This window comes from Pogona vitticeps, chromosome 9 (assembly GCF_051106095.1).
Source record: "Pogona vitticeps strain Pit_001003342236 chromosome 9, PviZW2.1, whole genome shotgun sequence".
NCBI lineage: Eukaryota > Metazoa > Chordata > Lepidosauria > Squamata > Agamidae > Pogona > Pogona vitticeps.
In genome coordinates, this window is record NC_135791.1 from 25429877 (window position 1) to 25454113 (window position 24237).

Genomic DNA, 24237 nt, shown 5'->3' on the forward strand with positions numbered 1-24237 from the left:
CTCTCACTCTCTTTCAGTTTCTGCCCCAGGGCCTGTTTTCCCCACTAGTATTGTCACTGGCTGGGTCTCTACCTCCTCTGCCTGTCCCTTGTCATCACCTGCTTTCTTGCCAGGCACTGAAACAAAGAGAAAAAGGACAATAACCCATCCGTAGCTCTTTCAGGTCAGAGGAAAGGTGGATGAACAAGCAGGTTGCTGGGCTGAAGAGAGAAACAGGTCTCGAGATGGATATGCCCCCTGAATCACTCATTCTTGACCAGACAAGTCTGTCTTGATGCATCCAAGAAATTGCTGCTTTTCCCCCCTAAAATTTATATCCCTAGTCCAGGGGGCTTTTGTCAGCAATGGGATGGTTAAATCAAGAGTGGGCAGATAACATGCTTTTGAATCACAATCCCCAGAATTCCTGGCAGGCACGGCTGCCTGGGGAATTTGGTGGGTTGTAGTTCAAAAAGCTGCACACTTGTAGAGGTGTGTAGTTATGTTAGAATGAGCATCCACACTTCCCTAGCACAGATAGCAGTGCGTCTTAGGACGTCAGAAAGAACAAAAATCAGATCTGTGTCGGTGAGTAGCACCTTACCAGAGCACATATTTTGCATTACGAAGCTCAGAGGTTTAAAACTTGGCATCTACAACTTGTGTCAACTTGTGTCTAGAACCCTGGAGGGGTTGGTTGGATAGCTCAGTGGTTGGGGAGCCAGAGGTTGGGGGTTCGATTCCCCCACTGGGTCTTTCAGAAGAGCCAGCCTGGGTAGCCTTGGGCCAGCTGCACACCATCCCAGGGCACATTGGGAAGAAGGGAAGGGTTAAACCACTTCTGATTTTTACCTTCCTGGGAAACCCAGACAAGGGTCATCATAAGTCTGAATTTACTTGACGGCCCTTTATTATTATTATTATTATTATTATTATTATTATTATTATTATTATTATTATTATTATTATTATTATTATTATTATTATTATTATTATTATTATTATTATTATTATAGAGAGTTGTTTTTGCTTGTCACAGTTGGATGTAGAGGGCTAAGCGGACCCGCAAACTCACTCAATGCCAGGCAGGGCTCCGTGCCCCGATATCTGCCCACGCCAGTTAAGCTCAGAGGGGATGGCAGCCGGCGAATGATACCTGGTCATGGAGAAATCTCAGATTTTCACCCCTGTGAGCCCCGGTTTCGCTACAACACCAGTGCTGGGTTTGGTAACCCGGCAGCCTTTCCATAGACCCAAGATTTCCAGCCAGCCAAGCTGTTGTCAAGCGCCATCCACCAGATGGCAGAGGTAACTTGGCCACCGCTGCTCAATCATCATGGACTTAGACGGCGCTAACGAGCAGGCGGAGTAAATGGGAGAAGTTATAAAGACTTGATTCTCTCCAGAGGGCCAGCCCTTCGTAGGAAGAACTGGGAGACAAGCTGAGGACTGCCAACAGCTCCGCTCTGCCCAGTAGACGTCAAGTCAAGCCAAGAGCATCTCGGAAACGTCTCCAAGAAGGTGCAGAAAGCTGGATGTGCCAAGACTGGACTTATTGCCCTGTTTTGGTTGAACACGCCATGGAAGCCTGTTGAGTCCCTTGATTTCCTGGGGCAGGCATCCGCTCGCCCGGAATCAGCGCGCCATTTCCAACCAGGCAAGACGGTGGTCCCGATCCTGTGTCTGAGTCAACCACTGGTCATTTGTTGGGCGAAGTGGGTCTTCCCAAAAATATTTCTAAGAAGGAAAAAAAAAAGGAGTTAAAAACTCAAAGAAAGTGATTCTCGGATTTAAGTTAAAAACCAAAATACTCCTTTTTATTTTTATTTTTTCCCTCCCCTCTCCTGGATTTTGGAATGCTGGGCTCCGTCAAAATGGAATCGCACGAACTTCCAGAGTGGACTTCATACTATAGTGAATCCACGGAGGTAGGCCACGGCGAAATGTTTTTGGGAGCAGATGGTGGTCGGGGTGTTGTTTTGTGTTTTTTAAAGGAGGGTTAGAAGAAGCAACATGGGTTGGGTTTGGGCAAAACATGGTTGGATTTTTTTCCGGATCCATGCCTACAAACCCAGTATTTTGTAGGAGATTTATCCACATTGTGATCCAGGGAAGGGGGGGGGATACATCAGTTTGTGAGTGTGGAAGGCAAGGCACAGTGTCTTTCCTTCCTTCCGATACGGACCTCAAACTTGTTGGCTGCCAACGGCACGTGGCTGGGAGCCGAAACTGCCCAGCTGGAAATCAGGGGAAAAGGAGCTCAATGCAACAGCTAGGTCACTTACAGACGGCTAAGGTTCAGAATATGAGGCTTATATTCCCGCCTTCTTTCCCAACAACGGTAAACCAGTTGTCCCCAGGAAGCCCATAACCAGGCTGAGAGAAAATAAGTCATTCTGTCTAGGTGGCTCGTGGCCCGAATGGGGGATTCACCCAGCCCAAACATGTTGGGGTGAAGTGCCCCCCATGTTTAGTCCATAAGCTGCTCTTCTATCTATGCGTTTCGTCTTGAGCATTTGGAATTCAGTGGCAAATTCATAGGCAGTCGTTTGGGAGTCCGGGGAAATCTCACGGTTAGAGAGGATGACTGCTCCTCGCTCTTTCAAGAGGCTGATTGTTTTTAGTCCTACTTTAGCTTCCACCAAACGGGCAACCCTCGGATGGGCAGGACTACACACCTCATCATCCTTTCCCAGTAAGCCATGCAGGCTGGTCAGGATAGGGCCCGTAGTCTCTGGAGACAGCTACCCGTACGACACGGCATGCCCACATTTTGAAGCCCATCCGCGCCAGCCTTCTCTGAGGCGTATGGGACACACCATGCGCTGGGTGACAGTATAAATCCCCGTATGCCAGACACCCCAAACAAAAACATCATTCCACAATCTTTCCCTCGTGCTCATTTTTCCTGCACTTAGAAAACTTTGCTGTTCATTCAGTGTTGATCTCTCGTGGGCAACTCTTACAGCGGTATGTTGCAAACTATGGGTCTTTGGGTAGAAGAGTTCCTGTCATTATTTATTTATTGATTTGATTTATTGATTTGTCATCGGCTTCTGGAGGGTGGGCATTTGAGTGTGTTTAACCCGAAGCACTCCTTCTGTGGGCAAACGGACCGAAATTGCAACCCTCTCACCACGCTTTTGCTTTCTGGATCCCAACTTAGCACTGAGTAGTTTGTAATGCCGATTTCCAAAATGGCTTCATGAGTACGGAAGAGGAGGTGCGCGCAGAGAGATGAGTTCTGCTCAGGCAAAGAAAGCTACAGGTTAGGTCTTTAGTCGCAAGAGTCTTGTGCCTAGAAACAAACATAATTTTGTGAAGACTGATAGACCTTCTGAGGTGATATTAAGGGACCTATTCAAGCTGAGCTGGGTTAGGGCCCCTGCCTGTCTTCTTGATCCAGTTCTGGACGCTGAGTTTGGGTCCTACGTACAGGGGCAAACATTTACCTTCACACAGGCTGCTACGCTGGTCATCTTTAATGCTGATCCTCCCAATCTGGAACTCAGTAGAGTTATTCTTTTGAACTACAGCTCCAGCCGGCAGAGTCACTGTCCAAAAATATAAATTTTCCAAGTGCCCATCCAGTCCATTTTTGGGACAGGCACACTCTGAAATGGATGCGTACAGTAAGGGCAGTTTAGCTGTGCTGTATTGGAAATGTGGTTGGCGGACGGTGGCAACGCTTATGTCTTTTGAGGATGTTACTCTGGGTTTCCTGCAGCGCCCACCAAGGAGTAGAGGCCTTCTTCTATCCCAATGTGTTTTTGTGCAAAAAAATCGCTGCGCCAGTTCTATCTCCCCCCCCATCCCCTGCAACGCTCAGCAAAAAAACATATGTCAAGGGCCGCTCCTCTGATCTTTCCACACATGCTCCATTCCTGCCTATGTTTTAAAAACTAGATATCCAGATCCTGCAATTCTATGCTGATCTAGCAGTAAGCCCCACAGAACTCGATGGGACTCATTTCTAAGGAGATATGTGTCGAAATCCACTGCTGGTTTACAATCCTATGGATGCTTCTTTCAGAGAAAAACCTCACCAAGCAGAGCAGAAATTAATTCAGAGTCAACCTAAAATTTCCTTTCTCTCAATTCTGCGAGGATTAGAACTCGGGGCCTTGGGTGGAGAGGCAAAAGGCTCAGAATTGCCCAAGGGGGAACTAATCTCGCAATGCATGATTAACATACGGAATGCTCAACTGATCAACTGTGTTTTCCTCCCCCACATTTCCAAAAAGATTTGATAAACCCATTAAGGTGGATAAGGGCTGTAGCCAGGATGCGAAGGGGCACCTAGTAATGGCTGGCGTGTGTGTGTGTATGTGTGTGTGTGGTGAGCGCGCATGCGCGTCTGTGTGCATCTCTGTGTTAAATTTCCGAGGAAACAGCTGTCCACGCATCTCTTCATCCACAGTATCCTTAGTTACTTGCAGGCCTGTTTTATCTTCCAGATCTTTCCACCAAACACATAACAGCAACAGTGTTTGTACTTAGTATTTTATAATAATAATAATAATAATAATAATAATAATAATAATAATAATAATAATAATAATAATAATAATAATAATAATAATAATAATAATAATAATAATAATAAATTCCAGCAGGGCAGGCCCTACAATTAGGAGAAAGATGCAGCTGTGAAAAGGTCACCCTTCTGTGTATTTTTGTGGCAGTTATCTGTTCACTATCATGTCTGAGGGGAGAGAGCTTTTCGGCCTCAGATTTGGGGTATTACATCTCTTGGTTTTTTGGGTGAGCGGGTACACAATTTGCTAGGTGTGCCTCAGTTGGCAAATGGACTCGGGCTGTCCCTGACCATAAAAGCTTTATGGCAATTTAATTAAAAGCAAAAACTGACACTTGCCTGGAGGTTTATCATCTAAAAAGTGGAAGGAAGAGCCACAGAAATAAAAAATACTCAATTAACAGGAGGGGGGAACCCTCAACAAACCCCAGTTCCCACCTAAGTGTGTGAAAAAAAATCTACACAAATATCTATCTATCTATCTATCTATCTATCTATCTATCTATCTATCTATCTATCTATCTATCTATCTATCTATCTATCTATCTATCTATCTATCTATCTATCTATCTATCTATCTATCTTTGAGTTTGTCTCTTGTTCCTCAAAAGTTCTGCCTCAAGTGAGTCACCTTTGATGGGTTGTTGACACTCACAGGCCATTCATTGTTTGGTTAAGATGGGATGAACATGGGGAGGGAGAGGATCGAGCAAATTAAAATCCTACAAAGAAATACAGGTCTGAGGAGAGGCAGAATCGTTTGCCTACTAGCCATATGTTTCAAAGTGCAATTTCTTTGTTTATTATTTTCAAAATGCTTTTAATTCACATTCTTTGGCTGGGCTGCATCATCAGCATGTCAAAGAAAGCAACAGGCCATCAATAAACAGCGCATCAGATGCGGAAAGGATGATGCTGAAAACAGAAAAATAGCCAGGACCAATTTATGTAGATTTTAAACATTCTCTGGTCTAAGCTTAAAAAACCCCTAAACCCAGCAGCATGTGAGCTGCAGAGCGAAATAACCAAACCAAAGAACCCCCCCCCCCATGCCTCACCCTATATATATATATCTATAGGGACATGGGAGTGTTCTCCCAGGTTTTAAAAACAACACTTAATTTTACAAGCCCAGTCAGGGTGTCAGCTCTATAAACACGCCTGGGTGGTGGTGGTTTTTCTGAAACAAAACAGCAAAAAGTCATCGCTCTTGCGCATTGCAGGCAGAGTTGGGGGGGAGAGTTACTTTTTTGGGGACCCCAATCACCAGCTTGAGGCAGAAGCCATGTAGAGTGGAGAACGCTCAGTTTTGCCGATTAGAAAAATAAATTTTCCAGGTTTTGGCAAGAGAGGGCACCTTGGGGAGAACCGAGTCCTTCTCTCATTCTCCGTGTGTCTATAGCGTCATGGTCTCTGTGGCGTCTGTGCGAAGAGTGAACCCAGTTCTCCAAGCGCTACGTTTGCAAGCAACATGGGATCGAGTCAAGGGTTGAAAAACACAGCTTCATTTTGGTCCAGTCCCTCCTTGCTAGCTGCGTTGAGAAGGTCCATGCCCGCCTGCTTTCCACCCAACAGGCTTCAAGGGTGGCTTGAAATCTTCTGTGTAAATTAAACTAAAATTCTGTTTACTCACCTCCCCACCTGTAACAGCGTACCCACATGAGAACCAGCCATTTAAAAGGGGACGGAGGCTTCAAGAATACGAGGGGATGTCAGCAGTCCTTGACTTGGGGCCCTTGAGAGGGATTGGACTACAATGCCCATCATCCATACTGCCCGGGGATCATGGGAGTCGCAGTCCGAGCCCTCTCAAAGGCAACAGGTTGGAGAAGAATGCTTGAAAGTGGGGGGGAAATATAGATCTACCTGGAATAGACTGGATCTTAAAAGAGTGTAGAAATGTGTTTTAAGGCTTCAAATCTATTCCTCACCACCTTTGCCTTAGTAAATGGATAATTCGTGGGTTATCCGAAACCTTAGAACTCTTACCCTGACCCCAGGACAGCCAGCCAAGGTGACTCCATTCACTGAATGTCTTTTTGTCCCCCTTCTGAATTCAGCTTATTAAAGGGCATGAATAAGTTTTACATTTAAAAGATCCAAATAAGGAAGCCATAGAGAACAAGGTTTTTTGAGCAGTTGCTTCACCTACTTTTTCTCCCCATTGAGTGGTGAAGATAAAATAATCCAGATTGTATCACACAATGAAACAACACACACACACGGCCATTGCACAATATAAACCACCCTGGGCTTAACGTCGATGGGGAAACCCTGTTATGACCCATGTCAGAAAGGCGGGAAGTCTTGCATTACATTTATGAGTAATATATGTAAGCGTTCAAGGTGTGATAGGGTCTCTTTGCCGGTTCTTGATCCGGTTAAATTCATTCGGGTTTCTCAAACTAGAGAAGTTTTGTCTGGAAATCTGCATTTATAAAAAGTAAAATGGTGCTTGACGTTCGGCGTGGTCTGTTGATTAAAGATTGAGTAGCTGGCCTCGAATGAATTCATTTGTGATTCATCTGCAGAAAATTGGAAAAAAAAATAATATTACAAACTCTCAATGCAAGTAACTTTGAAGTAACACAAAAATGGTCATCCTATATATACCGTATTTTTCGCACCATAAGATGCACTTTTTCCCCACAAAACAGGGGGGTGGAAAGTCTGTGCGTCTTATGGAGCAAAGAAAACAGATTATATTTTCCTGTTTTCTTCTCCTAAGAAATTGGTGCGTCTTATGGAAAGGTGCGTCTTATGGAGCGAAAAATACGGTACCTTCTTACTCATACCTCCAATCCTGTCCATTAAAATTAACGAGAAGGCTGCCAGTCCTGTATATAGGAGTAGGATTTTAGCCAAAGCTCAATTTACTGATTAGATTGATTCAGCCGCACAGGTCTGCAAACAATGGTTTGAATTCAGGTTGTGGGTCACTCCAACAGTTCCTCCCATCAGTTAATGCATTTTTATTGTATTGCCGAAGATTTTATGATTGTGCCACTTTCTTATGAGTCACTGGAAAGGCTTGGCTTAATAAGTAACTTTGGTCTTGATGTACTTTCAAATGCACCACCTTTTCATTCTGCTCGATGAGGAACTCTGCATGAGACAGAAGTCTGCGGGCCCTGTGCTCAGCCATCTGTTTGAGCGGAGCTCTGTCGAACCTTCCTGAACCGGTGAACAACCCCAATGGCTCCGTGTTTTCAGTGCTTACATGTTCCAACAGAAAAAAAAATAGCCAGGAAAAAAAAGGACCACCATAATAAAGATTCCTTTAATAGACGCAAATTTCCTACACCAAACAAAGGTTCACACCAGTCAACCTTAGCTCTTGGTTACTGTTTGTGCCACCCATACACCCATGCTCACTTTGCACACAGACACACACAACACATAAGAGCACTCCCCCTTTCATGCATGCATCTTGTCTGCTGCAGCTTCAAATTCTGGAGCTGGTTCTAATACCAAGGATGGAGGAGACAATTTCTTAGCACATTTCTTTGCAAATGTGCTAAGTAAGCTACAGCTAAGAGCAGTGCCCGCTGAGCCTGCTTCCGAGGCTCTGGGGACTCTTTCTTTTTCTAAGAAAAGATATAAACAGAAGCTCTCGGAAACTCTAGGACCGGTAATTCTTCTTTTAAGGAGCTCACAGGTATTCCCTGTGCTGTTCGGCCCCTCGAAAGACCCATGTTTCAAAACTAAAATTGCCCTTCTCGCCAGCCCTGGGTTCATTTCTTCCATTCTGGAGGCTTGCTTGGACCTTTTCGGTGGTCTGGAGAGTGATGAGGATGACCCCCCCCAAAAAAACAGGTTCCTATGGTTTCCAAAGTTGCCCGGTTTATATTATGAAACTAGGAGGGACTTCATTTTACAAAGCAAACAGAAAAGAACTAAATTAGCTCTTGAAAGCATTAAAAACAAACAAACAAATTTCTGGACTATGTGAGAACATTCGTTTCTGGCAACGCTATGGGGGACTCTTAGAGTCAACATAGCCCAGGGCCTCTGTTTGGCTTCAGGGAGAGTAGAGTGACCCCAGCATCTGGGCAGGGGCCAAGATTTTTCTCCCCCCCCCCCCCCCCCGTGGCAGGGCAGTTGGACTGACATGCAAGAACATCAGTGTTCAGAAAAGGTGTGTGATTCACACCTAGCGTGACACATCTTGGAGTACGTGAAGAGAGCTCAGCTGCACAGAGATTATTTAACGGGTGGATCTTTGTGACGAAGGGTTATTTCACAGCCGATGGCCCTAGAGAAGCTTTTTGCCAAAATAAAAGCATATGCACTGTATGTACATAGACCAAGAGTTATACAAGGAGATTATATCAGCAGGGCTTGTTTTTTAAAAAATCATTATTTACGGTGGGGCTTCATCCATGTGCAGGAGAGAGGAGGTCTTTTTTCCTGGGTTCCCTCCTTGTAACATTAAAAACCATACCCCTAAGGTTCTGTGCATGTCCTTAGGTCATTACATCCTAAAAGAGACCCATAAAACACACACACACACACACACACATACACCAGGTTAGGAATCACTGCTAAAGAGATCGACAGCCCCACTTGAAAGAGCAGAGGGAGGAAAGTAGAACTAAACAGACGATATGTATCAATGGGGGGATTTTTAAAAACATGTGAAAAGGGGGCATTTCCAGATTGCTGGATTTGGGGGGGGTCAGCAGGAAATAAATCGCTTGCTCTCCCTCTGAAGTTCTGCGCCTTGTTTGCACAGCAAATAGAGAAAGAGATTTTGGGGTGCAGCAATCCATGATCTCCGACTGACACCTTCCAAGGTGGAGGCAGTGGGGAAAATTTAGAAATAGTAGGAATAGTTGATGGCAAATCTTTCTTTCTTTTAATCATGAGAAAACACCCAATGCGACCTTGAAAACTGGCCTAAGTGAGAGACCACATCCATCAGAAGGTACCTTGGGAAACTCTGAATTGAGTGGATCCCCTGAAACGTAAGCCTCCAAAACGTGTGTTCACGAAGCTTCCTGACTTGGCATGCTCTGGGACATTTGTGGCCATGTCGTGATGGTTTCTCAGCCCAGGGTACATGAATCCCTTACCACTTAGCCAGCTTGGCATCATAGCAGGTGGGATCCTCTCTCCTCTTTGTCCGGAGACATGGGCACAAACCCACCCTCCACAAAAACTTATAGAATAGAATGACTGTGGAAATATAGACATATAGCCTGCATAACTAAATTGCAAACTGCCCAAAGAATGCTTTACGTGCAATGGGGCGGTATATAAGCAGCACACTTTTTCTTAGGGAAGAATGGGTTTTTGATTGGTTCATGACAGGACTTGAGTCCTTTGACAGAGTGACTGCTGGGATAGTGATTATGTATGCATATATGTACGCCTGATGCCACCTTTCTGTCCATAAAGAAACCTAAAGCAGCTCATAATTGGATAGAACATATAGAAAACAGGAGACCATAAAGCATGTAACAGACCAACTGCCCTGCCAAGGAACTGGTAAAGGGGTTCTCCTGAACAATCCTTGAGCCATTAAATATTTTTTAGGATGGGTGAAACCGACTCACTCCCTGATACAGGTTTTATTTACATTAAATGATCTACTATGCAGGAAATAAATCTAAAATTTGTTCCCTCTATATTTCATGACATGGCTAGGAAAATGACCTGCAGAGGTTCTGTTACAGATTTCATGGCTACGAAAACGTATCTCAGAGGCTTGGCAGCTGTTTGGAGTCAAGAAAGAAAAAAAAATGGGTTACTGATCACAGTGGAAATGTGTTAAATTTACCCAGCACTGGGTGATTCACCATTGAGTGTTCCTGTGATAAGTCAGATTACCGCTGCCTCTCCCTAGCTTGAAACCTTTTTCTGTTTCCCAATTTCCTTCTGCTTTACAGTATTTATTTCTTGAAAATAGTTTTACCCCACCTTTCTCCTTAAAAAAAAAAAAAAAAAGACCCAGGGAGGCTGACATCATTAAAAAGACCATATTTAAAAAGCTAAACACCGTAAATACGGTATACAAATCCTGAAAAAGAATCGAACAAAGGCTACACTTTAAAAAGTGGTAAACAAAAGCCATATTAAAAAACATATTTAAAAGCAACAAGGCACGACAATCTAATTTGAAAAAAAAAAAACCCTCTCAGACAGCTGGTCTCTTAAGGAAAAAGTCTTTGTTTGCTTGCGGAAGGACAGCCAAGATGAGACCAGCCTGCGCTCCAGTGGCAGGGAGTTCCAGAGTCTAGGGCATTACATTTAGCGATCATTGCATCTGTGATAGGATTTCCATGTCATTGACTTTTCTTAAAAACTAGGAGAGATGGGGAAAGCCTCGGTCAATTCCATAGATGTTTAATCACCACCTCAGAAATGCCTTTTGGGTACCTCTAATCTCTTGGTGAGAGAAATAATATTTGTTGCACGCATTCTGTTGCCTTCCATTGGGATAAGACACCCACGAACCTACAGTTGCTTTCAAGGGGATAAACACCTTTTCAGCACACGGATTGCGGTCAACACCTCCCAAAAGCACAAACCAGCTTAGGAGAAAGAAGCAGTTCCTTCCTGTCATTTCTGGCTTATCAGAAAATAATGACAAAAATTAACCCTGACTGACTATTCCTCTTTGCCAGAAGCTGAAGCTTTTATTTTATGGAGAGGTTTTGACTCTTTCCTTATAGTGCCCGCACCCTGTGCGACTTATAACAATGTCAAACCACCGCAGTAAATACGACAATAAATTTGTTTTAAAACTATAGCAGAAGGGGAAACTGCAGCTTAAGCAAACCTTCCAATAAAACCCAATTTTAAAAAGCATTCTAAAGGAGCTTCCCCCCCAAAAAAAAATCAATTGTGGCTTTTCATGATGTATGTGTCTGGAATGATTGATTTAATTATTTATCACAAACTGGTGGAAGCCTAAACCTAGGGAGGGGTTGCCAACTTTTCAAACTAGCCCTGCTCCAATGCTGGTGAGATATATATATATATATATCTCACCAGCATTGGAGCAGGGCTAGTTTGAAAAGTTAACTGCAGCTTTTCCTGTCCTGGCGCTAATTTAATGGAGAACGTGTCATCTGCTGTGACTTTTCTAAGCTGCAGGCCAATAAAAACTCTGGTTAACTGTGGGGTGGTCAAAAAGAAAGCCCTTTTCGAAGGCCAGGTGTTTTTGAACACCTAGAGCCATCTATTGATGACAAGGGCTCTTTTCTCTCCACCTTTCTGGTGGTCCCGCCCACCTTCTCCCCCCCTCCCCCCCCCCCGTCCAGCCCCAGACTGTCAGAATTGGCCGAAACTTTCCCATGCAGGAAGATCAGCTTAATTTTAGCACCGTCTGTGGTCTTGGTGGAATGAAGCAAACAGAAAAACCTGCTGAGCAGGATACACATTTTGTCCAGGAACCGATGGGTGTCCTTCGGAGGAAACGGGAGCGCAAGACATGGCTACAAAAGGCAGGGGGAGAATTTCGTTGGCTGAACCCACTGTCTGGAAGCCAGTTGGGATTCTATGGAAGGGCAGCCATCTGATCGGAGCCGGAAATAAAGTCAGCTCCAGAACCTGCCTTCAGTGCTAGGGAGAGTAAGATAGGGCTGTCTGTGTGTGTGTCATGCCTTAGGCCAAAGGAAAAGGTCTCTGCCCCAAAGGGGATAAATTTCAAGAATACAAAGGAAGGGAGAGAACAGATGCAGATATTCTTTGTGGAAATACAGGAAGGTATTCTGGATTGTCTACATTGATGGAGAACGAGGAAGGTCCTTTGCTTTCTGTCGTATGCCTACCCAGAAGTGGGAGATGGAACCGGGCACTGCCTGTCCAAAATGGTCGTCTTCTATCACTGGGCAAGATGTCCCAAATGGAAAATGGCCACAGCTGGAGTAGTTCAGATTGAGGGTCCCTCCAGAGGTGTGAGATGAAAGGTCCCACCACCCCACCAGCAGAAATGTCTGGGGTGGTTAGTGAATCTCTAATCAGTAGGGGGATGGACAGTCAAGCCACATCTGGCATCCATCGATTTAAGAAGGCGGTCTGGAGAGCCAGTGTGATAAGAACTTCAGAGGCTCTCCTCCTGGACCAACTGTAGGTCCCCAGATGTTCTTAGACTACAACTCCCAGAAATCTTGGCCAGCACAGCTAGTGGTGAAGGCTTCTGGGAGTGTAAGTCCAAGAACATCGGAGAACCTCTGTACCTGGACAATAAATAATGGAGGGCTTCTGCCATTGTTTCTTCTATGTCCATGGCTAGGATCGCAGTAGCTACCAAAACTTTTATTAATTACAGAGGGAAGTGAAGACAGGGACAGAACAAATATATTCCCCTGCTACTGCTGTGGGCTAAAAGCAGCCTAGAAGAGGTGGGTGTCAAAATGAGCAATAAAAACTGGAATCTCTCCGTGCGTGTATTGCTTTATGGTACATAACAATGTTTTATGGGCAGTAATAAGGTGGCTGGGGAGAATCCACATTAGATGTTCCCATTTATCCACCAGGATCCTAATTTCACCCACAAGCATGTAACAAAGAGATGAAGGGGGGGGAACCCCAGTCGTTCCCATCGTTATGGATCTTCTGCACCTTTAACAGAATTCTGGCAAGGAAAAATTTTAGCATTTTCATACCATTGCCTCTTCGGGTATAGGATCACATTTTAAGTGTACCACTGTCCTTGCTTTTCAAAGTTAAGGCTTAGGTTTCCTTGAGAGGTGGCTTCCCTTGAGTGGGTTTAGAAGGGTTATGATAAGCAGGGCATCTTTCCTAATATCAACAATAGAAGACACAGTTTGGGAGTGTTTCTTGCTTGAACTACAACACCCACAATCCCCCAACAGTCGAAATAAGCACCATTGAACAGTTGGGCAACAGAACAGCCCCCTCAGGTCCTCCACAAACTTCAGCCTCCTCCACCATCAGGTGCTCCAGGAATTTTTCACTTCCTTGTCTGCAGGAACGGAGTTGCATAAATAGCAATAAAAGCTATTTAACCCAGATGCTATAAAATCAGAGCAGGCTTAATAACCATCATTTTAGAAACCGTAGCACCGGAAAGGAGCCTATGGATCATTAAGTCCAGCCCCTGTCAAGGCGGCACAGCGGGGAATTGAACTCCTCGCCTCTAAACCACTGAGCTATCCAGCAGTTCTAAAGAAATATGGCACAATCATGATGCACGTTCATTTCCTAGTATATTTTTAGAATCACAGCCAGAGCTAATTGCACTGTTGAATTCATTCATTCATTCATTCCCTTGCCACACACTTGCACATGGTGTGTTGGTGCGTCTGTGGGCGTGCGCGCCTGATTTATCCAGGGGGCAATCCAGGAACATATACAGCTATTGCATCCCCAACAGGTGGTGTTTAAACACTTGTGTTTAAAAATCTCCAGCCAAGAAGAGGTTCCCAGCTCCCAAAGCAGTCTCTTCCACCGCTGGGCACCTCTTAGATCAAGGAATTTTTATCCTAAAAAGGTAAAGGTTCTCCTTGACAATTTTTGTCCAGTCGTGTTCGACTCTAGGGGGCGGTGCTCATCCCCGTTTCCAAGCCATAGAGCCAGCGTTTGTCCGAAGACAATCTTCCGTGGTCACATGGCCAGTGCGACTTAGACACGGAACGGTGTTACCTTCCCACTGAGGTGGTCCCTATTTATCTACTTGCTTTTGCATGCTTTTGAACCGCTAGGTTGGCGGGGGCTGGGACAAGCAACGGGCGCTCCCTCCGCCGCGTGGATTCGATCTTACGACTGCTTGGTCTTCTGACCCTGCAGCACAGGCTTCTGCGGTTTAGCCTGCAGCGCCACCACGTCCCTCTGCACCACCACGTCCCTCTTTTTATCCTATTCCTGTATTTATTTGGAATCTACTCTCTTATAATGTGAATCCACAGGTTTGGATCCTAGCTTCCCAAGGGGCAGAAAACCTGCTTGGTCCATCTTCCCTTTCTAAAGATGCTTATCCACATCAGATAATTCAAGTGATCATGCAAATTTTACAAACTTGCAGAAAAGGAGCCAAACGCTGTGATTTAGATCCTAAAAAATGTACGGCTTTCTGTGTTCATAGGCTTAGACACATCGCACACTGCAAAGGAGTTCAGGAAAACTCTACTGATGCCTGTATGGTGCTGAGCAGAGCTGAGCGCCTAACAATCCTCAGCAGGAGAATGCAGGACTTACTTCTGAGTAAGCATGCATGAGAGTGCATTTTCTGCCCAGTAAACCAGGGCATGCTGATTATGCACAGTTGCTGCTGTGGCTTCAAGAGCAAAATTCTTCCAAGATTTTGCAAAAGGATCTTCTGTCTTCATTAGAATGGGGTGGGAAGAGGTTCTACTCCCTGTTTCCCAATGGAGGGGGTGGGTGGGATGCAAATTTGCTTTCGTCATGATCCAAAGGTCTTCTTGCACATCGCTGGAGGGGGCGGCCGGCCGTGCGGGGGCGGGCGGGGGAAGAGATGAAAGTTCCCTCTGTCCTTTTTGGGAGAGGAACATGCTGAGGACTGGCTGCCAGGCCCCCTTGCAAACAGCCCATGCTAATGTCCAAGGCTGCTCTCCTACAGAGGGAAGGGCCGGGAGGAAGGGTATGGGGGTGATGGCCCTGGTCAAGCTTGCACAACCGGCAAGTCTGCTTGGCTGTTTGGAAAGGATTTGGGGCTATCTGCAAGATGAGAAAGGCCATGGAAAAACTAAAGCCTGCACTCGTCTCTTGAGCGGCAATCAACGGCCGCTTGGTCCCCCCCCTCCAAAAAAATCTGAAGGCGTTGAAAGGGAGAACTCTGCTCCACTGTGAGCAGTGCATTAAAAGCATGGAGGAGGTAGCACTGCAGAGTTTCACAACCTGCGGGCATGGGATCAGGCAGCTTTTCCAGCAGAGAAGTTCCAGGTTGGGCCTGATCCTCACTGAGGAGGAGGAGGACGGGTGGAATCCAATGGATGGTCCCAATTAAAGCAGACCCACGGAATCAATATCAGGAATTGATTCAATGGGCCTCCTCTAGCAATTGGGACTGCCAAAAGGGCATAGGCAAATCCGGTCATCATTTTTCTTCCACCTACGCCCTTCCGACGTATGGCAACCTTATGAACTAGCAACCTCCCAAAGGTGCTGTCATCAATGGCCCTGCTCAGCTTTTGCAAGCTCGGTGTCTTAGCTTCCATCATGGCTGGGGTCAATCCATCTCTTACTTGGCCTTCCTCTTTTCCTGTCGTCTTCTACTTTTCTTAGCCTTACTGTCTTCTTCCGGCGTGTGTCTCTGTCTCTTGTCTTCCCATGATGTGCCCGAAGTACGGTAGCTTCAGGTTAGATGTTCTTCCTTCTAAAAAGTGTCTGGGAAAACATATAGGCTTGAGACCAGCTAGGGAGCTGCCAGCTGTAAAGAGATTTGGATCTACATCTTCCTTGTTCCTGCCTGACATGCTGGCCACTGCACTGCAAACATAAAGCGTGTCTTTGTAAACACTCTGTGTAGACACACCAGGACGCATGTGGGTCTTACCTATTTACAAACACACATGTGCTCCTCCTCACATTTTAGATCTGTGAACACCAGAGTAAAAGCGCTGCATTGATGCTTCACAGCAACACTACCTGCACAAGAAGTTTCTCTATGGATTACACCCAAAGGCTGAAATCACGACTGGAGGAAAATTTCCAGCCGGATCCCCAGCACTATCTGGAGCCTAGTAAATTCAAACCATGTGACTCGGGAGTTTCAAAACCCGGCCCTGAAATAGTTCCTTTTAATCCGAGATAATGGAAGAGGTTCAAAAGCCATCTGCTTTCTTGCAGACAATGGGAAATTGACCTTGGTTCAGAGGAAGGTAATCTCCACTCATCCTAAAAAGGATTTTTACGATGTTTGGCCCACAAAAACGGAGTTGCAGCCTGGACACACCCGGAGCTGGGCTAAAGCAGATAGAGGAGGACACATCAGGTGGAGAAACCAGTCTAGAGTTCCACGCAGCTGGTATGCGCTGCTGCTGCAGGAGCCGGCGATGTGTTGACGTTGGCATTCTGGAGTTTGGGCCCAGCCCCGAATGTGGTTCTTTAGAAAACAGTCATGGGAGAAGCGGCGATCTGAGTGAGGGACTTTGTGTGGGAGGAGAAGGTGGGAGCCTGCGCCAGCAGCGAAGAGGTCTGGCTCTCCCACAGGATGAGACCACTGGTCGATAATGCGCTGTATTGTCCCCCTTTCTGCCCAGGAGCTGCAGATACATGCGTGAATGTGCTCCTCGCCCTTAGCCCAAATCACAGTTCGCCACCCAAAATCTAACGACAATTGCAAACTAAAAACAAATAGCCGTAACCAGTAACGGGGAGTGGAGACGCCAGTGGAGGCTTAAGCCTAAACTCAGGGTCAAATTATATATGATGTATGTCCTGTGCTGTCAAGTCAGAACTAATAGCAACCCTAATTGGACTTTCAAGATAAGTGAGATATGTAAGGAGTGGTCTTAACCGTTCTACTCCTCCAGTGCGTTTTCACGGCAGAGCAGAGATTCAAACCCTGTTCTCCAGAGTCCTAGTCCCTCAATTACACCAGACTGGGAATCACTATTATATATTGCAGAATGCACAACATTAGAACAGGACAATTCCTTGCTTAGCTTTGTAGTTGATCTTTTGCGATCTTTCAACCTAGCCTACAGAGCCTCGTGGTGCAGTGGTTAAGCTGCAAGACTGCAGCCAAGACTCTGTTGACGGCCTGCGTTCAATCTCAGGTTGCTGACTCGGGCTTCGCTCCGTCCACTTTTTGTCTGCCAATCCGAGTTCTCAGATACGAGGCTCTGCTGGAATCATGTCTCTAAAACGCTAATGGGATTTGAGCTAGAATGGTGTGGTCTCCGTACAACAGAGTTTGACCTCTCTTTGCTCCAAAACAGAAAGAAGGGGAGATGGGGGGGGGGAGAGGGGAGAAGCACAGAAAATGATGGGGTGCCATCCGTTTCTGTCTTAATCAGGGTTACATTTGCACTGAGCCCGTTTTTATTGTTGTGCTCCGCCTCCTGCTTGTCAAAACAACTGAAATGCTTGAAAAACTGCTTTGGAAACTCCACAGCGCTATAACGGCCATTTTCTTTTGTATAACCGGGTCAAAGCAAACAGGTCAGAAGTCCTGCGGGGCAGTCTCAGAGAGGACCAAAGGGCACTCTCTAGATTGTGGCTATTGACAGATGCAAATGACAGACTTTATCAAGACAGCTTTCTTAACCTTTTCTCTGACTTGCTACACCCTCTACCTGGTGCTCCTCTGAAACGTGACACTCTGAGCATGCACAGAGTCTCCAGTGCTGTGCTCTGCAGCTTCTGGCCGTCACCGGGGAGAATCTCACGTTGCAAAGAGGAATCCCAACAACAGCATTAGACAAAGGTGTTTCTGAGCCTCCCTGGGTCACATAAGGAAAGCTGCCATTAAAACGACCTCCTTTCCAACCTGGCAGACCCAGAGAGAGATCGGAACACAATGCCCAACATCTGCCTATGCAGAAATGTAATCTCACACACCTGGGAGATGTCAGGTTGCAGGAAGACCATGCGATGGGGGTTTGTATTTTTGGGCTTCACCTCCTTAGCCCCTGCCAGGACTGCCAGGGATGAAATAGTAAAAGCAAAAGGAGATTCCTGCTACACCCAACACAAACCCTCTCTAGTCCCTTTCGAGTCTGTTTCTCCTGGGTATGAATGCCACGGTGAGCCCCATCTTTAAAGCCCCAGCTGAGACCCTCTCAAAATGGGGAAGGATAGATAGATAGCCACCCTTGACCAGCAGCTGCCAATGGCTCTCTGATCTTGTTCCCTTTTGAAGAGGGCCAAGTGGTTCCTCCAACATCTGGAGGAATTCTGCCTTAACATGTGTCTACAGAATGAGAATGGAGCAGCAGCTCTTCCAGGTTTTCTTTCCCCCCAGCTAGGATGGAGAAAAGAGTCTGGCGTGGGGCAATTTCCTCCCCAGGGAGAAACCATCTTCTTTCACCTATTTCGGGACCCTTTTCTGCGTCCCCCAAAGGTCTGCACCCCAACTTCTGCAACTCGCTGCATTCTCTCTCTCTCTCTCTCTCACACACACACACACACACACACACAGAGAGAGAGAGAGAGAGAGAGAGAGAGAGAGAGAGAGAGAGAGAGAGAACAGAGGATCATTTTGATCAGCTCCTTGCTTCGATTGAACTTCGCAGATGGTGTGTGTATCAGGGAAACTGGCCGTAAACGGTTCTTAGACAAACAATGGGGGTTGGTTTTGACGTGAGTTGCATTTGGTCCATGAAGCGACAGGAAGAAAGGAGCCGGTGCGGTGCAGTCTAGTGCCTAATAAAGCCAGCTGGAAAATCCCGGGTTCAAAACTCAACCCATTAACCAGCTGGCTCTTAAGGAACCTGCTCTCTTCCACCGACTACCTGCAATAGAGGGATAATAATGCTCGCCTGTTTACAGACCTGTTGTAAAGACCACTGTGATCAGGCCTGTGGTATGCAGGAACACCCAGAAAGCGCGGCTGCCGTGCTGGGTTTCTGCATCCCTTCAAGTTTTTCCAACTTTAACGCTGAAGCATCAACTGTCGGTCACCAGCGTGCTTCGCTTGACTCTCGGCCCCAGTCATATGCACGTAGACCTCAGTGTGTCCTATGTTGGCCTTGCTCCCATGTAAATGTACAACAAATGATCACCATGTAGAGCAACTCCACAAAACCTGCTAAGTTCAGTGGAGCTTGCTCTCCTGTAAGGTTGTTTAAGTACAGATTTCAGCCTTCCTGTTTGGTTTGTATTACAGTTCGCGCTAGTTTGTATTACAGTTCGCGCTATCCTCAGCTGGTATGGCCAGTGGCTGAGAATGACAAGATCTGTAGACACTCAGGTGGGCAAAGCCTGATACCAATATTGATTAAATTTGAATGATCATCTTCCTTTGCCTGGAGTCGTAAGCATGGGATGCCCTGGATGGGATTAATCTGGGCAATGTTAGTTGAAGCCCTACCCTCTACTAACTTGTCAACTTCCTTCCCCTAAATCCCATTCACATGCAGAGTCCTCCTGTGAATAGATTCTAGGGTTTAAGCTCTATAACAGAAGTGGTTTGTCACATTAAGCTACTGTATATTGATTGGTATCAACCAACACTCAGTAGGAGCTCCTACTTCTCAATGAATATCAATAGCCAGCGGAGCTCCTATCTTAGGTCAACAGCAAACAGGTGCTGGTTCCCTTTATCTCTTGACACATGTAAATGTTGGGTTAATGTGCTTGGTGCCTAAAAGAGAAATCACTATTTATAGACCCAAACACTAACTTCTTGGAATCTGGCAAACTTTTTTTGTGGGGAAAGGACTCCAGCATCCAGAACCCCCTAACGGGTGGAGAGTTCTGGAAATACCAAAAATAGTTTCCTCTCTTCTTTTAAGCTAGGAAGACTTACACTAGCACAGCCCTAGGAGTGAGTTGGCTTCCCATAGAGACAGATCCCTCTGATAAAAGAGAGAAACAGGCTATTCGTCCTATGGAACTCCGTGAGACAAGAGGGAGCTTTTTCCTATTGGTTGGTAGCAGCTTGTCTTTCTCTTGCTTTCCACTCTGTAGGTGTCCTTCGCATGGGGATGGGGGTGATCCAGAGCTTGGCGAAAGGTCTAGGATGGTAACACTCTGCAGTCAAGGCCAAGACAGTTAGGAGCAAACAATTGGCAAGACCAAAGTGACCCAGCTATGCTGGCTGAGTGATTCTGCGAGCTGTCCAAATTTTGTGAATTTTCATTTTCATATTTCGGGAAAATACACAAGTCACTGCCACCTTTGTTTGTTAGTGGAAAGGGCTTACATCTTTGGCAGTGGCATGCAAGAATGTCAACTAGGGCTGCTGTCTTTTGTTTGTTAATGACATGGAGATGGTTTGTCTCTTGATTTCCTGGGCAGCTGCAGCTTCGGCCCTTACTCTGTTCTATGTCTCCTTATGCAACTGAAGTCTCTTGACCGTCTCCCTTTGCGTCCTCTAGGTGTTTCCTTCGGTGAGCACGATGACGTCAAGCTTGGGACCGATGAACTCTATAAACTCCTACGTGACCTTGAACCCTCTGACTTCCCCCAGCTCCATGAACATGAGTTACCCAAACAGCAGCTTGAGTAGCCCTTCTCTTACTGGACTAACCAACGCCAGCAGTCCCATGGGCCTCCCCTCAGTGACTTCACCCGTCAGTCCGGTGCTGACTCCGTTGGGCGCTCAAGCCCCCACTCTCAATTCTCTGTCACCTTATCAAAATGTTGGCCAGTCCATGGCCCCTCTGGGCTACTCACCGTCCAGCATGAACAGGCCCAAGGAGATCAGCAAGTCGTACCGCCGCACGCTGACCCACGCCAAGCCACCTTACTCTTACATCTCTCTCATCACGATGGCGATTCAGCAGGCCCCAAGCAAGATGCTGACCCTCAATGAGATCTACCAATGGATCATGGACCTCTTCCCCTACTATCGCGAAAACCAGCAACGCTGGCAGAACTCCATCCGCCACTCCCTCTCCTTCAACGATTGCTTCGTCAAGGTGGCCCGTTCCCCGGACAAGCCGGGCAAAGGTTCCTACTGGGCGCTCCATCCAAACTCTGGCAACATGTTTGAAAACGGCTGCTATCTGAGGCGCCAGAAGCGTTTCAAAATCGAGGACAAGGCCAAGAAGCCCAACACGAAGGCTTCCAACACACAAGAGCAGGCTTCCAAGATTCAAGAAGGGCTTCAGGAAGGCCAGAGCCCCAACACAGGCTCAGAAGGAGCGGAGTCTGGACACTCGGACACATCCCACGGCTCGGAGGAGCAGCAAAGAAATTTGGTCCAACTTGATTGTTCCGGTGGCCAAGGCTCATCCCCAGCTTCGGAGGCCTCGCCGGCCCCCATCTCTCAGTCCATGAATAGCCACTATTTTGCCACCTCCATCACTAACTTGGATCTCCCGAGTGACCTCAAAATGGACCCTCAGTTCAACTTCAACCACCCCTTCTCCATCACCAACTTGATGTCCACTGAACAGAGTCACAAGATCGACTTGAAGTCCTACGAGCAGGCGATGGCCTACAGCGGATACAACTCTCCCCACTCGGTGGAAAGCAAGCATGCCTACGAGACGTCCACTTCGCTCAGCGAGACCGGCTCCTACTACCAGAGCTTGTACAGCCGCTCCTTGCTCAATGCTTCGTAAGGTTGTGGCCTTGTCGGGACTGCAAAGAAAACATGAAGAAAAGAAGCAGGGAGGTTAGAGAAATAAGGTCCGGGCCTCGCCCTGAAACAACCTCCAGCAAGACCATCAACAAAGACGTCCTCTGGCTTGGCCAACCGTTCACAGCAAGGCCAGAAGGAAGAACGAAGCAGCTGCTCAGAGGACGCTAACAGACCACATGCTTTCAACGCCGCCATTTGCTTGCGGTGGTCAACAGTTCCTTCCATGGCCTTAATTTCAAAAGTCCATAAAGAGCAAGAAGCCTGTGCCTTCCTTCTCTCCACCAACGGCCAGCTGGTTAAGACTGGTGTTCACAGATTCATCTCCACTTTGGCACAGTTTATTGTCCGTTATTGTCCTGGCGTGCTCTGGTCCATGGGGTCACCAAGAGTCGGACACGACTAAACGACTAGACGACGATTGTTCGTTTGGGTTCTTAAGGGCCAATCCCGCCATCTTGAAAATGATGGACTCCGGCCCGAATTTGACAGTTACTCAAGATGCTTGGTTACCTCCCGATGTGAAGGTGTCTCTGCATGTATATGTGGTGTGTGTGTGGGGAAAGGGGACATAGTTATGGAAATTTTCTGCAATTGGAAGCAAGCTGAGGACTATCGCCTTAGGATTGGACAGTTGACTTTTCTGTCACAACACTGATGTTACAAGTTGACAGTTGGACTTGTATCTTGGGATTCTCAAACCCACTTTTTTAGGTCAGAATCATTCTTGCCAGACTTTATTGTTACACAGAGATTAAATATATATATATACACCTACAGGGGTTTGGTTACCCTGAAGACAATGTAGGCTTCAGCCTGAAGAGGAGCAAAGAGACTATCATCCTAAAGGGGTTTCTCTTCCTTCCTTCCTTCCTTCCTTCCTTCCTTCCTTCCTTCCTTCCTTCCTTCCTTCCTTCCTTCCTTCCTTCCTTCCTTCCTTCCTTTCTCTCCTAAAAAGTGGCTATATATTTAAATATTTGTGCTTTCTGTTGGGAAAAAGGGTTACGAGCTGATTTAATATATCATACTTTAGAGGCAATTCAGGACAGCAATTTTGGTTCTCTTTCCTTGTTTTTGTCAAGAACAATAATTAAAACAAATGTTATTCTGTTGTGTTTTCCCATGGCAAATCGTCTACGCATATGATTTTGTGTCAAGATCTGAGAAGATCCCTGGTTTCCCAATACTCAAGGTCTCCGAAAGGAAAACAATTAAACCAAAATTATTTCAAATGAAATTATCAAATGTTCAACCCATCTCCAGGGATTTGGGGGGGGGGAGAGATGGGTCAATTCAACTGAATTCACCTCTGTCTAGTTGGGAGATGCTAAAAGTATTTGCCTCCTAATTACTGGCCAATGATTTTGGCAGCTCGGAGGCAACTAGGCCATGGTTGTTGCCTAGCAACCGTTCCCCATCAAGCTCAAGTGTACCCTAGTTTTAATAGAGGGCCATTTTGGCAAGGAAGTACAAATTTACAGGCTAAAACTAGCCCAACACAAGTCATATGAGCATTCACCACAGGAATTTAAAATGCCCCCTGTTTCATTCTGACGTGTGCTCTACCACAATGGTTTTTAAGCTCTGGCCTTCCTGAGATTTTGGACTGCAACTCCCAAAACCTCCAGCTACATTTCCCAGAATCCTATGCCCATGCTGACTAGGGAATTCAGGGAGCTGAAAGCCAAAATACATGCAGGGCAAAAAGTTGAGAACCATGTCTTTACAGCACATAATAAAGGACTTTTGAAGATTCTAAGGATCAATTTATCCTGGGGTTTGCAAGCCCATGTCATAGTTTACAACAGGTCTCCCGCCCTCCTGTTCTGATTTCCCTAATGAACCAACCCAAAGGGGGGGGGGGGACACATCGTCCTGTCGTTCCTGCTGCATGGAATTATTTTTCTGAAGCTGGTACACATCTCTTTGCTTGAACAACTCAACTGGGGCTCTTAATGCTGTTTCAGTTGATGTGACATTTTTTTTAAAAAAAGGAAGCCCAAGACATGGTCATAAAAATGGGAAACTTATTTTGAAAATGCATACTGACAAATACAAAAGCATCTGTGTTGAATCAGATCAAAGGCTTCTTCTGGGAAGCCCACAAGCAGAACGTAGAGCTAAAGACACCATCTGACGAGGGTGCAACTGGTATGGAAGAGTGCATCTGATCCTGGAAGTCTATACATGATGACTAATCATGCCTGCCGGGTTACTTTATCCTTAATTGACAGCCTGATCATCTTGAATATCTATCTAAAAGAAGGCCTTTAAACTTTGCTGACAACCCCCTACTCTCACAACGTCTACTTCGCGTGCATGCGCGCATCTCCAGACATTTTTCTTGGGCACTTCCAATTTGATGCATGTTGAGCAATGACACGAACGATGGAGGTGGTCTGTGCAACCTAGATAACAACCCCTTTGCAAGGTAAGATTAAACTTGGCGGACCACAAAAACATCTGGAAAGATGAAATCAAAGACCCAAGAAACAGAACTTTACTTCATTTGTTTCCTTTTTTTCCTTTTGCAGATTTA

At 46.1% G+C, this 24237-nt stretch overlaps 1 protein-coding gene across 1 annotated transcript; it reads left to right on the plus strand.

The window, feature by feature from the left end:
• Positions 1 to 1350: 1350 nt before the first annotated feature.
• FOXA3 (forkhead box A3) lies at positions 1351 to 22828 on the plus strand. Its single transcript, XM_020786997.3, has 2 exons — positions 1351 to 1907; positions 20491 to 22828. The coding sequence occupies exons 1-2, from the start codon at positions 1836 to 1838 to the stop codon at positions 21679 to 21681; spliced, it is 1263 nt and encodes a 420-aa protein (XP_020642656.1). The 5' UTR covers positions 1351 to 1835; the 3' UTR covers positions 21682 to 22828.
• Positions 22829 to 24237: the final 1409 nt, after the last annotated feature.